At 39.2% G+C, this 15,105-nt stretch overlaps 1 protein-coding gene across 1 annotated transcript in view; it reads left to right on the top strand.

The window, feature by feature from the left end:
- The window catches only part of RYR3 (ryanodine receptor 3), a 350,151-nt gene that overhangs the window by 86,611 nt on the left and 248,435 nt on the right, over positions 1-15,105 (top strand). The window contains 1 exon segment of the mRNA XM_045583784.1: positions 3,025-3,146. Coding sequence (XP_045439740.1) covers positions 3,025-3,146 — 122 coding nt within the window.

A 15,105-nucleotide genomic window follows, 5' to 3' on the forward strand; every position in this document is an offset into this window, starting at 1 on the left:
CTGACGCTCTATCCACTGAGCCAAACCAATTTCTGCGAGAGTTTCTTTTGATGGGAACCAAAAAATAAATGCCATGGGCACGATGCTATTTTTTTCTTGGAAAACCCTCACAAAACATGGGATTAGTTAGTCAAGGAGTTTAGATGAGGTTCTAGATGGTATTATAAAAGTTAGTTCAGGTATCCCAGCCCAATGTAGAGATAATGAAAAGTTTAATTTTCCAGAATGTTGATGATGATAAGAGAAGAGGTTGGTAGCAAACCATAAGGTAATAGCTTACTTTTGCATAAAATAAAACATACCATGAAAATATACAGAAAAGAGAAAATAAAATGATGAGGAGGAAATAGAAAAGAGAATAAATGAGAGGCCATACAATAGCTGGTATGAGCCCAACCCTTTCTCTGCAAACAATTATAAAGGCTGGATAAAACACAATCAAAATTAAGTGAACCATTTGAATGTTTCAACTACCAGAGCATCCAGGACATGAGCACTAAAGATCTCAAATAGAGCGTAAGTGCATTAAGATGAGCTCCACCTGTCACCACTTCACCAGGTCTATTTGCTGAGTTGCAGCACCAAAGAATGGGGTGTGTGCTAGCATCACTGGGATGGAGAGACAGGTTAGGGACCAGGTCAGCCAAGGTTTCTGTGACTTGAGGGGCCAAGGTTGCAGAATGGAGGGAAGTGTAGAAATGTGAACCTGAAATTTTACCTGCAAGTTCCTCTGGGATCTTGAGCTGCCCATGGATGGGCTTTGAAGCTAAGACAGCAGACAGATAGTATCAGCTGCGAGGGAGACGAACAAAGCAGCGATGTGAACAGTACGGCAGTACTAGGGAGACAAAGGTTGGGGTTCAAGGTCCCTCAAGTTGGAATGACCCTTGAAAATACCATTTAAATTTCAATTAAATCCCAAAAGGGCTCTATTCTGGGAACAAAAACTATACCTAGAAATAAGCGCAAATTTAAAATAAATGCCAAAAATCCATCATCTATCCTACCAAACTAACAGAAAACTAAATCCTCTACAGAGTATGATAATACCATCTAGAGCCTCCACAAGTTTTCATACCTACTAAGATAATAGTGACATTTAGAGGGAGTAGATTATGTGGATCTAAGCTGTAACTCTGCCTGGGAGGGGACATGCTCAAAGGACCCTTGACATTTGGTGAGGAATAGGTGAAGTTTCCCTCTAAAAATACAAAGGATGTCTATCTCTGTGTTCAGTATCTTATGACACAAACAAAACAGAAACCCGGGGAAACCAATGGAGAACAGACACAGTGAAAAACCTCAAGAATGGTCACTTACCTTAAAGGAAGTAGCCTCTCTCCCATTCATATCTCAGGCTTGTGCTCTCTGCTTTTGGGCTATGGAATGCCCCCGGGGGGCTGAGAGGGGGCGGGGGGGGGGCGGGGGGGAGGGATGTGGGGGGAGGACCTTAGGAACTGGGCTGCAGAGATCCTTGGGGACATAACAACAATATGCTAACAGCTGCATTTCCCCATTTCTCATTACTTTCCTATTTGGCTGGTCAGCTGGAATGTGTTATATGAGCAAATAAAACCTAAGGATTTGAGTCTGTAGGGACTAGAAAGCTAGGAATGAGGCCAGAGTAAACCTATGGCAATGATTTGTCAAATCCAAATGTAGCACTGTTAACCAGTTGCTGGGAAGTTCTGGCAAATTAATGTTTTGAAATGGTGACTCGAAAGGGCATCATTTACTACTGATGCTGGAGCTACCATATGTAGATGGGATACAACGTATTTTTACAAAAAGAGAACATGAACTATTGCAAGCCAGTATTCTACTTCCTGTGTGAATTTGTCCTATCAGGACATATTTTCAGAAGAAAAAACAGGGAAGAGATTTTCACATGGGAAGGAAAGTACGTTGTTTCTTTGTGCTAAGAATGAGAAAGACCAAAAATCCTTATTCTAAAGGTATTTACTAAAGCCATATGTGTTTGTTTTATTTGACATATAGACTGACTAATCTATCCACTCCAAATCTCCCAAGACCTGCAAATGGTCTCCCTTCGCTTATTCATTTCAAGAAGAAACTATGACAGGAACTTGAATCTTGAATCAAGATTTGATCCTGATTTTAACTAGAGTCAAACCATCCCGGTTAATATCTGCACATACTTGACCCTTTTAGGGGAAAACACTACTGACCTCCATACCAAAAGCTGCTAGCCTTACCCAAAAATTGTCATGATGTCATTAGTAATCAATAAGTATGCTTAGCTCCCAGATAACCAATCTGAGATCAGTAACATACTGCCCCTTATAACAAATATTCATATTCTAGGAAACATACTAAATTATTTACATTTAAATCATTTAATCTTCCAAACACCCCTTTAAGATATGTCCATTTGCAGATGGTAGAGTTGAAGCAGAAAATGGTTAAGGAACTTGCCTAAGGTCGCACAGCTAGGAATTGAGTAGCAGGACTAACTCAGGTTGCTGACACCAGAGCCTATGCTTTCAGGTCTCTCAAGCCTCCCTGAGAAGCAGATACCACCTTGAGCTACTTCCCTAGTTCAACAGTGAGCCAACCCTACCAGCCTCTCTCTCTTTCAAGCCTGATCCTAGCAGAGAGATTTTCCTTAATGTGTCTTTCTTCTTTCTCAATTTACCTCTAAAGGATAAGTCTCTAAAAAAATGACCTTTTCAATGACCAAGAGTAAGGTTTTGTGCTCACTTTAAGAGAAATATATAAAGTATTTTTATCCTTTCAAATTCACCATCTAGTCTCAAGGAATTTATTGTAATTCATAACACAGTGACACATAAAATTTTATTTTCATCAAAGAATCATGCCTCAAGGACAGTTCTTGTCAGTACTAGGGCAAAATAACTTTGTAAATGTTCCATTTTCAAAATGGGCCTAAGGGAACTTGGTTGGGGAGAAGGAGGACAGGGGTGGAGGGAAACGCTGCAAGAAATGTTGGCTGCCCAGCTGTGGACTGTATGTGAGCTGGGCCCGGTGTGCTTTGCTCTGCAGGTCATCCTCCACCAAGAAGGCCACATGGATGACGGATTAACACTACAGAGATGCCAGCGCGAGGAGTCCCAGGCTGCTCGGATCATCAGGAACACAACAGCCTTATTCAGCCAGTTTGTAAGGTATGTGCATTTCTTCCCTTTCTATCTCAGTTTCTACTCTATGACCTTCTGATCCCACCTGCCCACTTCCCTTTAATACTGTGAGTGTTTTTAGGAACTACAATAATTAAACACTAGCAAAGAGTTTTACCAAAGAGAGCTTGGGATTGAAACATATACCCCATGCAGGTGACCTCCTACTGGCCTCTCTCTTTGCCCAACAAGTGTTCAAGCCCCATTGGTGGTTCAGGTTGTCATGAATACTCAAGGTCTTCTCATGGAAATTAAGTGAAAGAGCTGCAGTGCTCTAAGTATTAGAGTGTTAAGAGGAGAGGAGGGAAAAGACATAGACCGACTCCCTCCTGCTATTTAGAAAGGCTTTCTACATCATTCAGAATCATTGCTATGGTTTACATTCAAGTAAATTTGTATTGGAAGCCTTGAGCTACCCAACTATGACTGGGACTTAAATGGGAGAGGTAACTGAACTGCCTGCTTGGATTATAATCTCTCGGCCTCAACAATGCTGCCAAAACAGGGCTCTGTGGATTGTGTTCACCAGCTATCACAAGACACGCACTCTATCGTAAGCAGTGTTCCTAGCCATCCTTCTTTTGTAGGCAAACATCTCTAAAGCCAAGAGGGTTTAGATTGCGCATGTGAATTTGCATAAAATGGGGGGGAGGGAATTATACCTTTACTTTTCTTCCTGTTGAAACAATGTGATCCAGGGGGATGTGTGCTGGGATGTGAGCTAAGCTGTTGTTACAGTTCAGGATGAACTTTCATTTCTCTTTAAGGTAATACTATAGGGTAGGGGAGTGTTTTAAGGGAAGTTGTTTGGATACTGGGGCTCCAGTTCCTTCTGTCTTGCTACTTTGAAGTTTCCTATAGGCTTTTGTTCCTGGAGCAGCACAACAGCATCACCTGGGAGTTTGTGAAAAATACAAGTTCCCAGGTTTCACCCCAGACTTACTAAAATGAAACACCTGGGAGTGGTACCCCAGAAAATATTTTTAATAGGCCCTCCAGTTGATACTGGTGCATGCTGAAGTTTACAAACTACTACCTCAGAGTAGAAGTCTTAACCTTGGCCACATATTATATTTATCTGTGGAGATTTTAACACCCCCAATCCTGAGGTGGCACTTTGTATCAATTGTATCAATCTCTGGGCTCAGATCCAAACACCAGAGTTTTGTTGTTTTGTAGATTTTTTTAAATGTATTTTTCAGTAATAGTTGACAATATTATGTTAGTTTCAGGTGTATAACATAGTGATTAGGTATTTATATATCTTATTTATATATTTGATAAGTCTAGTAACCATCTGACATAGTTATCACAATATTATCCTATCTAATAATAGAGTAATATGCAAATTAACCATCATTCCACGACAAAAATGGCAGCCCCCATAAGCCACAAGATGGCAGCACCCAGTCCCCTCAGCTCCGCTGCAGGAGTGTCTGACCTGTCTGCAGGAGCAGCAAGGCTGGATCCGTTTCTGGAGGGCTTTATGATTCGTCCCATACATAGCAGTCAGAGCCTGGACAGCAGTTAGCACGGTGGCGGCGGCAGGGAAGCCCCAGGACCAGCAAACAGAGCCCAGATAGCAGAGCATGAAGGCTTCTGGGAAGCAGGAAAGCCCCAGGCCCAACAAATAGAATCCAGAGAGCAGGGGTTGGGGGCTTCCTTAGCAATGAGGTGATAGGAGCACCCCTGGGCCCGGCAGTCAGAGCTCAGACATTAGGGCATGGAGGATTCCTTAGTACAGAGTGGGCAGGAACACCCCCAGACCCAGCAAACAGAGCCTGGACAGCAGGGTTTGGAGGCTTCCTTAGCACAGAGGCAGCGGGAACATCCCCTGGCCCAGCAGACAGAGCCCAGACAGCAGGGCTTGGGGGCTTCCGTAGTAAGGTGGCAGAGGGAACACTCCCAGGCCCCACAAACAGAGCCAGGACAGCAGGTCATGGGAACTTCCTTAGTGTGTTGGTATCAGCAAAGCCCCCAGGCCTGGCAGACAGAGCACACTGCAGGGCATTGGGGCTTCCTTCACATGGCGCATGGTGAGGCAGGCAGAGAGCAGGGCATGGGGGCTTCATCTCCATGGCTGCATTGAAACCTCCAGGCCCGCAGAGAGCAAAGTAGATGGCAAGATATTTCTTGCTTTAAAAATATCCTAAAGTAGATCACTTTATTTTTAAGTTTGTTGGCTAATACTTAGTCACATGGCCACACTTAGCTGCAGGAAGGCTGGGAAATATAATATCTGGTTGGTGGCTATGTACCCAGCAACTCAGAGGCCGTTACTAAAACAGAGAGAGGAAAGTAGACAGTGAATGCATCCTTGCCACAGGGTAGAATTAAGACCTGCAAGTCAACCATCCTTTGTCTGCTTTTGGCTCTGTCACTGGTTTCCTGTGATCCCTTAGGAAAAATTTTCCTCCTTTCTCTGCTGAATTACATCTAGGCATGTTTCCCTTCTTCAAAGAAATGATATAAGAATGAATGTTTTGGTACATGCAAAACAGATAGCTACACACAAACATGAGTTTTTCATGCAGTCTAGGCTATTGCCAGAACTGTCCCTTTAGAAGTAGGCAGTTTAATTTATCTGGCCCTTAATTCTCTCAACCCCTGTCCCTATAGCTTTTTTAAAAGTTGGTGACCCTACCTTACACATGTACCAAAAATAATAATTCAAAATGGATCAAAGACTTAACTATAAGACTTAACACTATAAAACCTGCAAAAGAAAAAATAGGCTTAAACTTTCATAACCTTGGCTTAGGCAGTGGTTTCTTCAATATGATACAAAAAACAAAAACAACAAAATAAAAAATAAATAAATTGGAGTTTATCAAAATTGAAAACTATTTTGCTGTGAAGGGCACCATCAAGAAAGTGAAAAAAGCCCTAACCGATTTGGCTCAGTGGATAGAGCATCAGCCTGCGGACTCAAGGATCCCAGGTTTGATTCCAGTCAAGGACATATACCTTGGTTGCGGGCACATCCCCAGTAGGGAGTGCGCAATAGGCAGATAATCGATGTTTCTAACTCTCTATTCCTCTTTCTTCCTTTCTGTAAAAAAATCAATAAAATATGTTTTTTTAAAATAAAAATATGATGACAATTCTTTAAAAAAAATTTTTTTTAAAGAAAGTGGGAAAAAAACAACCCACATAATGGGACAGAATATTTGTAAATCATATATCTGATAAGGGACTTGTATCTAGATTAAAGAACTCTCACAACTCAACATTAAAAAGACAAATGGACCAATTTAAAAATGAGCAAAGGATGTGAATAGCCACTTCTCCAAAGAATATGTACAAATGGACAATAAGCATATGAAAAGATGTTCAACATCATTAGCCATCAGGAAAATGCAAATCAACACTACAGATAGTTAACAATACTTTATTCCCAGTAGAATGACTCTAATCAGAAAGACTTATAATAAGAAGTATGGGACAGGATGTAGAGAAATCAGAACCTTCATATACTGATGATGGGAATGTAAGATGTCACAGCCACTTTGGATTGTCTCAAAAGGTTAAACATAGAGTCACTCTAAGGCCCAGCAATTTCCCTCAGCAATTTCTCATATGTCCATGCAAAAACTTGTACACAAATGTTCAAATCAGCATTATTCGTAATGGCCAAAAAGTAGGAACAACCCAAACATTCAACTGATGAATGGATAAATTAAATGGAATATGATTTATCTGTAAAAAGGAATAGTGTACTAATAGACACTACAATATAATGAACCTTGAAAACAGTATGCTAAGTGAAAGAAGTCAGTCACAGATGACCACATATTACATGATTCCATTTATATAAATGTTCAGAACAGAAAAATCTGTAGAGATAGAAAGTAGATTTGTGATTGTCTAGGGTAGACATCGAAGACATATGGGATTGGGGTGGAGAGAGCTGATGAAAAAGTTCTAAAACTGATTGAGGTAATGATTATACAACTCTGTAAATTTACTAAAAACCACTAACCCTTTGAATTACACCCTTTTGATGGTAGGATATGTGAATTATATTTCAATAAGCTGTTATTTTAAAAAAGTAGGTGGGAGTTAAATGCCTGACAATGAGAAAAATATTTTAAACAGCTTTATTTGGCTATAATTTATTACATATCATAAAATTTATTCTTTTGAATGAATCTTAATAAATTTACAGACTGTACAACCATCACTACAATTCAGTTTTAAACATTTCCTTCACCCCAAAACAATTCCTTATGTCCATAGCAGTTTATACCAGTTTCCTCTCTCAGCCTTAGGCAACCTGTGGTCTATTTTCTGTCTCACTTGATACATTAAATTGATAAATTAAATCATATAATTCTTTTGAATTGGGCCTTTTTACTTAGCATTACATTCTAGGGTTCAACCCTGTTCTGTTATAGCTCATAATGGTGTTGTGTTTCTTTATATAGCTGAAAAGTATTCTTCCTGTATGTGTACCAGATATAGCAATAGATATAGAGGTGCATCTATAATAATAAAAGTGTAATATGCTAATTAGACCAGACGACCTTCCAAACAAAGTTGGGGCTGTAAGGGAAGCCTGGGTCCCAAGTGCCTGCTGATGGCCAGAGGAAGTCCGGATCCCAAATGCCAGAGGGAAGCTTGTGCCAGCAGCTTGGGGAAGGAAGGCCTACTCTTGCATGAATTTTGTGCATCAGGCCTCTAGTATACACCTAAATGTATAAATGTTTGTATATGTATGGTTGTGTGTATAAAGATACATATCCTATATAATAAAAGCTTAATATGCTAAGTGTCAGTTGGCCATTCAACCAATCAAAGCATAATATGCTAATAATATGCTAAGGCTGCTCAACCGCTCACTATAATGTGCACTGACCACCAGTAGGCAGACAATCAACTAGTCGATCAGTTTCTATAACATGCACTGACCACCAGAGAGAAGACAGTCAACCAGTCACTATGATGTGCACTGTCCACCAGCAGTCAGACACTCTGAATGGTAGGTTAACTTGCTGCTGGGGTCTGGCTGATGGGACTGAACAAGATGGGCCGGACATGTCCTCAGGCCCTCCCATGATCCCTCTCCAGCTGGCCAACCTCCTGCATCTCTCCCTGGCCCAGGTCATGCCCTGGTGAGCCCCTTGGACTGGACTGTGGGATTGGGCCCACATTGGCTCTCCGACATACCCCAAGGGGTCCCAGATTGTGAGAGGATGCAGGCCAAGCTAAGGGAGCCCACTGGTGCACAAATTTGTGCACCAGGTCTCTAGAATGTATATATGTTTACATTTATATTTAGTTATTTATAGAGACAGAGACTGACATACTTCGAATTCTGTATAATTCATCAATTGAGGAAAAATTGGGGTGTTTCTATTTTTTTTATTATTATCAGTAATGCTTCAATGGATCTTAGTGCAAAAGTTTTTTAATATATATTTTCATTTCTCTTGGGTAAATACCTATGAGTGGAATTGCTGAGTCATATATAAATTTGTGTTTAACTTTTTAATACTTTTGTGGTAAAATATTCATAACAAAAGTGACTATTTTAACCATTTTTAGTATACAATTTAGTGGCATTAAGTGCATTGAAATTATTGTGCAACCAGAACTTTTACATAATCTCAAATGAAATTCCATAACAATTACTCCCTTTCTCCCCTCCTTCCAGCCCCTTGTCACCACCATTCTACTTTGTGTTTATGTGAATTTGCCATTCTATTGGGTCTAGTAATAATTAATGTCGTTTTTAAACATTCGTTTAAAATCTTGCTTGGCGTTGACTTGTATTGACATAACCTTCAAACACGTGGTATCTACAGAACGTGTGAAGTGCAATTAACAAGTTTTGCTTGAAAAAGTTTGTGTTTGGTTTGGTTTTTGTTGCAAAACTAGGGCTAAGAAGATGGCGGATGAAGAGCATATTCGGCACTGCATGCTTTACGAGTTCCAATTAGGAAGAAAAGCAAGTGAGGCTGCAAAAAACATCTGTAGTGCTCTTGGTCAAGATGCAGTTAGCGCCAGAAAATGCCAGCGTTGGTTTGAGAAATTTCATGAGGGAAATTTTTCGTTAGATGACAAGAGTGGTCGAGGCCGTGTGTCCAATTTTGATCAAGAAGCTCTTCAAGCTCTTTTGGTGCAAAATCCTCAAATTACCCAACAAGAGCTTGTGACAACTTTAAATTGTTCACAAAAAACAATTTCCAATCAATTGCGTGCACTTAGCAAAGTCCAAAAGTTTGGAAAATGGGTTCCTCATGAGTTGACCAACAACAACCGTAATCAAAGAGTCACAATTTGCAGTTCGCTCCTCTCTCGTCAAAACCGTTTGCCGTTTTTAGAGCAAATTGTTACCGGAGAGGAACAATGGGTGCTGTATGTTAATTTGAAAAGGCGGCCTCAATGGTTGGACAAAAATGAGGCTCCGCAGCCCACGCCAAAACCTGACTTGCATGTGAAAAAAGTGATGTTGTGTGTTTGGTGGAATTTTAAAGGAATTCTTCATTATGAACTTTTACCATCTAACCAAACCATTACAAGTGCAGTGTATAGTGCCCAATTGGAAAGGTGAGCCCAAGCTTTAAGAGAAAAAGAACCCGCGCTGATTAATCGGAAGGGCGTAATTCTTCACCACGATAACGCACGACTGCATACTGCAAGAATCACTGCTAAAAAACTGCGCCAGTTGGAATGGGAAGTTCTCCCTCAACCTGCATATTCTCCTGATATTGCCCCTTCTGATTACCCTTTGTTTCGTTCTTGCAAAACTTTCTTCTTGGAAAAAAATTTAATAATGAAGAATGCCTCAAAAATGCATTGACCGAATTTTTTGCATCAAAATCACAAGAATTTTACAACAGAGGGATTAAAATGCTTCCTGAGCATTGGGCACAAGTAGTAGAAAACAACGGCAACTATATTGTTGATTAAATTTTGTTGTATTGTTTAAATAAATTCGATTTAAAAAAGTATTAGAAAACAACATTAATTATTACTAGACCTAATAAGTACCTCATATAAGTGGAGCTCTACAATATTTGTCTTTTTTGGTTTGGCTTATTAACAAAAATGTCTTCAGGTTCATATTGTAGCATATGTCAGAATTTCATTATTTTTTTATTTTATTGATTTTTTTACAGAGAGGAGGAGAGAGGGATAGAGAGCTAGAAACATCGATGAGAGAGAAATATTGACCAGCTGCCTCTTGCACACCCCCTCTCAGGGATGTGTCCACAACCAATGTACAAGCCCTTGACCGGAATCGAACCTGGGACCTTTCAGTCTGCAGACCAATGCTCTAGCACTGAGCCAAACCAGTTTTGGCAGAATTTCATTATTTTTTAAGGTTGAATATTATTATATTACTAGAAGCCCAGTGCATGAAATTCATGCATGGGTAGAGTCCCTAGGCCTAGCAGGCAATCAGGGCGATCTGTGGGGCAACTAGCAGGGTGATCAGGGTCAAGCTCACACCTGCCTTAGTTGGCCTGGTGCTGCCCGCTTGCTGCTGGGGTCCTACTGCTGGTCAGGACCTGTGGCCTGGGGGGAAGCTTCTGTATTGAGCATCTGCCCCCTGGTGGTCAGTGCACATCATAGCTACTGGTTGTCTGCCAGTCGTTCCACCATTTGGTCAATTTGAATTTTAGGGTTTTAGATAGATAGATCAATAGATCGATAGATCGATAGATCGATAGATCGATAGATAGATACTACATTTTCTTTAGCCGTTCATCTATCAGTGGATAATTGGGGATGCTTAGTTTTAAGAAACTGAAAATTTAGTTTTCCAAAGCAGATACATCATTTTACATTCCATTCAGAAATCTATGAAATTCCATTTTCTCTTCATCCTTGCCTGAAGTTGTTATTTTCTAACTTTTTAGTAGTAGTCATTCTAATGGATATAAAGTGCTATGTCATTGTGGTTTTAATTTGCATTCCCAAAATGACTAATGATTTTTGATGTTTTCATCAGCCATTTATATATCTTCTCTAGTAAAGTGCCATCAAGTCTTTTGCCTATTTTTTTTAGTTGGATTGGTTGTCCTCACATTGAGGTTTGAGAGTTTTTTGTATCTTCTGGTTGTTTTTTATAGATTTATGATTTTCAAATATTTCCCCACAGTTTGTGGCTTTTCTCCTCATTTTCTTAGTGGTGCTTTTTCAGCATGAAAGTTTTAATTTTGATGAAGTCTAATTTAACTTTTTGTTTGTTTGTTTATGGATCATGTTTTCAGTGTCATATCTAAAAACTCTTTACCTAACCCAAAGTCACCAAGATTTTCTCCAAGGAAGGAAGGAAGGAAGGAAGAAAAGAAGGAAGATTTTCTCTCTTTCTCTCTTTCTTTCTTTCAATTGTGCCTGGCTAGAACATCATTGAATAAAAGTGAAGAGAACAGACATCCTTATTTTGTTCCTAATCTTAGTGGGAAACATTCTTTGACCATTAAATGTAATGTTAGCTATGCAATTTGTGTAGATGCCCTTTTATCAAGCTGAGGAAGTTTTCTTCTATTCCTGGTTTGTTGAGAGGTTTTGGGTTTTTTTGGGTTTTTTTTTTTTTTTTTTTTTTGTGTGTGTGTGTGTGTGTGTGTGTGTGTGTGTTGTGTTTTTTTGTGTGTGTTTTTTGTGTGTGTGTGGTTTTTTGTTTTGTGTGTGTTTTTTATCTCGAAAGAGTATTAGATTATATCAAATTTTTTCATTGTCATTTGAGGTGATCATATGGTTTTGTCCTACATTAATATATTTATTACATTAACTGATTGAGAATGGAATACTGAAATATCTGCGTGTTTTTTTTTTCCCAAACCTCAACTGTTTTTATTTTCTTAAGTAAGCAATGATATATCAGTCTTTTAAAATGTTTCATTTTGGAATGACTTATAGAAAATGGCACCCTTTGTCCCAAAATATTTCAAGAATATGGCCCATGAAGTTTCTTAAAATAAGATAATAGATTTAGTAGGTCAAAACAATCAGAAAAATAAATGTACCCTGCAGAAAGCCTGGAGACTTTTCAAGTTCTCAAAAATGCCACTCTACTATAGGTCACGGAGGCTGGCTCTTCAAGGGTAACACTTGCTGATACTTATGGGTTGTCTGAGGTATGGCCATCATCACTAGTTGCCATGCATCATTTCTTGTAGGTAAATATTAAAATAGTATACGTGATAGGCTGTCATCCACCCTGAATGACTCTGAGCATTCCAGTAATAGGACTGAGAATCATCAGAATAGTACTCACACCAGGTCCTGTAATTAGTTCTCCAGTTCTCCTCGTAATCAGGATAGGTCCCAGAAAAACCCGCCTGGTACCTATCAGGATTTCCATAGGGTGGTCATACCACTCATCTTCCTGGGGCTCTGTCTGTGACCCATAGGTGGAGCACCTAGGAGGGTTTCTGTGTCTCTGCTTAGCTCTATAGCTAGGCCCCTCTTTATGCCTGCTTTTGTCTGGGTTTCTAACTGTTCTTATTAAATTGTCTATTTCTCCCTTAATTCTGTCCATTTTTGCTTCACATGTTTTGAGTTCAGTTGTTGGGTGCTTATGTTTATAATAGGTACATTTTTCTGATAAATTGAGTCATGTATAGTTAAAAAGCGTGTCTCTTTTTCTCTATGAACATTGTTTTTCTTAAAGTATGACTTTTAAAGTGATTCCAAATGTTTTATATGCAGATTATTGTTACTGTTTAGATGATAGATCTTCTTCAGTCCTTTTTATTTCCAATCTGTTTGTGTCTGTGAATCTACACCGTGTGTCTTATAGATAGCATACATTGGATTTTTTAATGAAGTTTGACAATATTTTTCTTTTATTGGTGTGTGTAATCTATTTATAGATAATGTAATTATTCAAAGGGTTGGGTTTATGTCTGTTATTTGCTATGCGATTTTGGTCTCAGGTCTTTTATAGTTCTCTGTTCCTCCTTACTGCCTTCCTTTGTAGTAAATATTTTCTAGTGTATCATTTTCATTCTTTTGTTGAGTTTTTGACTATTTTTTTTTAGTTATATTCTTTGTGGTTGTTCTAGGGAACTCACTGTGTATTTAACTTGAAACAAATTAATATAAACTTAACAAGTGAAATAAAGCAACTTTGCTCCAATGTTGTTTTAGTCTCTCTTTGCTCCTTTGTCATAATATTGCTATGCACACCACCTCTCCATGTGTTATAAGCCCAGCAGTACAGTTTTATAATTATTGTCTTATCACTTGTTTTTTAATCAGTTATAAGAATAAGAGAAATACTAGTATAGCTATATGCATTTTTATATTTATACTATCTTTTATATATTTACCTACATACTTACTTTATCAATGCTCTCTCTTTCTTCATTTGATTCTAGTTACTGTCTGGTATCATTTCCTTTCAGGCTGAAGGACTTCACTTAGTATTTCTTCTTCTTTTACAATGATTTCAGAGAGGAAGAAAGAGCAAGAGAGAGAGATAGAAACATTATTGATGAGAGAGAATTATTGATTGGCTGCCTCCTGCACACCCCCTACTGGGGATCAAGCCCAAAACCCAGGCATGACCTCCTGGTTCTTATGTTGATGTTCAACCACTGAGCAACACAAGCTGGGCTTCCCTTCCTGTTTCTTATATGACAAGCCTGCTACCCATGTGGATTGGATAACACACAAAAGTTGAGGTAGTTTTTAAGTTTTAAGGCTGTGGTTGGCAAACTGGGGCTCTTGAGCCACATGCAGCTCGTTGGTGTGATTTTTCCACAAAATACCACAGCCTGGGCAGGTCTATTTTGAAGAAGTGGTGTTAGAAGAAGTTTAAGTTTAAAAAATTTGGCTCTCAAAAAAAATTTCAATCGTTGTACTGTTGATATTTGGCTCTGTTTGCCCACCACTGATCTAAGGCTTTACTATCTGCTTGTATAGAGAAGGCTGATGTTTAGCCAAGATCAATAGAGAGCTAAGTTCCTCTCTGATTTTCCCTGAGTGTGTGGGTGGCCTTACACACGGTCTTCTCTGACCTATTAGAATTTATTTTCTTTAAAATGGGAAAGGCAAGGGAACAGCTTCAGGCTGAAACACCATAAACTCCCCCTGTTCTTACAAGGTTCATACTTTTAAATACATGCTTGTCAATTTGTGGTATGCCTTTGCCTCAGTCCAGTGGCAGACTTGTATTGATCTTTTCTCAAGGAGAAAGATGAAGTGATCATCAGTAAAAAGCAACAAAACAAAACGTTAGACCCAGAAGGGCCCTGGCTAGCATAGAGTGTACCTGTCCTATTTTCCAGATGTGAAACTGAAAGATAAGAGGTCAGGAGGCACTCAAGCATAACACGGTTAATGGCAGTGACTATCACTGGGGTTTTCCACCCCTCTGTGTAGTGCCCTTTAAAGCTAAAAAAAAAAAAAAAAAAAAAAAAAAAATGCCAACAAGTATCTCCTTTCCATCTTTTCTTAGCACTTGAAGAAACACTGCTGACTTAACTGGCATCAGTGTCTTTAGTAAACTCAAAATGTTGAGAGAGAGAGAATATTAAGGAAAGTGTGTTCATCCCTTAACTGAATCTAGAATTGGAAAGTCATTTCTGTTGATTTTTATAATCCCAAACCTTTGCCTCATGTCCTCGTGATATTCTCTTCCCCACAGTTTTTGCATGCAATAATATCCCAGATCATCATTTATAACCACTTCCTGAGCACCCACAGTGGGCCTGAGCATGCAGTGTGAGAGTGCTCTGTGCAGTCCACTGGTGTTGGGTGTTCTGTCTTCACTGTATGTACCTGGCATTTTTTACACAAGTTTGGAGTTGTTGTCACCTTATAACCTGAGTATTTTCCAGGATTGTTTAATCTTTGCTTCAGGTCTAGAGAACAATCTTTACTTCTCATATGTCCAGGTTAATATATAACCAATAAATGCAAAGAGAACTGTTGAGAAATTGACCCAAGGTAAAGATCTGCCATTATTTACACATGCAATCCGTTCTTA

Source organism: Pipistrellus kuhlii, unplaced genomic scaffold (genome assembly GCF_014108245.1).
Source record: "Pipistrellus kuhlii isolate mPipKuh1 unplaced genomic scaffold, mPipKuh1.p scaffold_m20_p_1, whole genome shotgun sequence".
Classification (NCBI taxonomy): Eukaryota; Metazoa; Chordata; class Mammalia; order Chiroptera; family Vespertilionidae; genus Pipistrellus; species Pipistrellus kuhlii.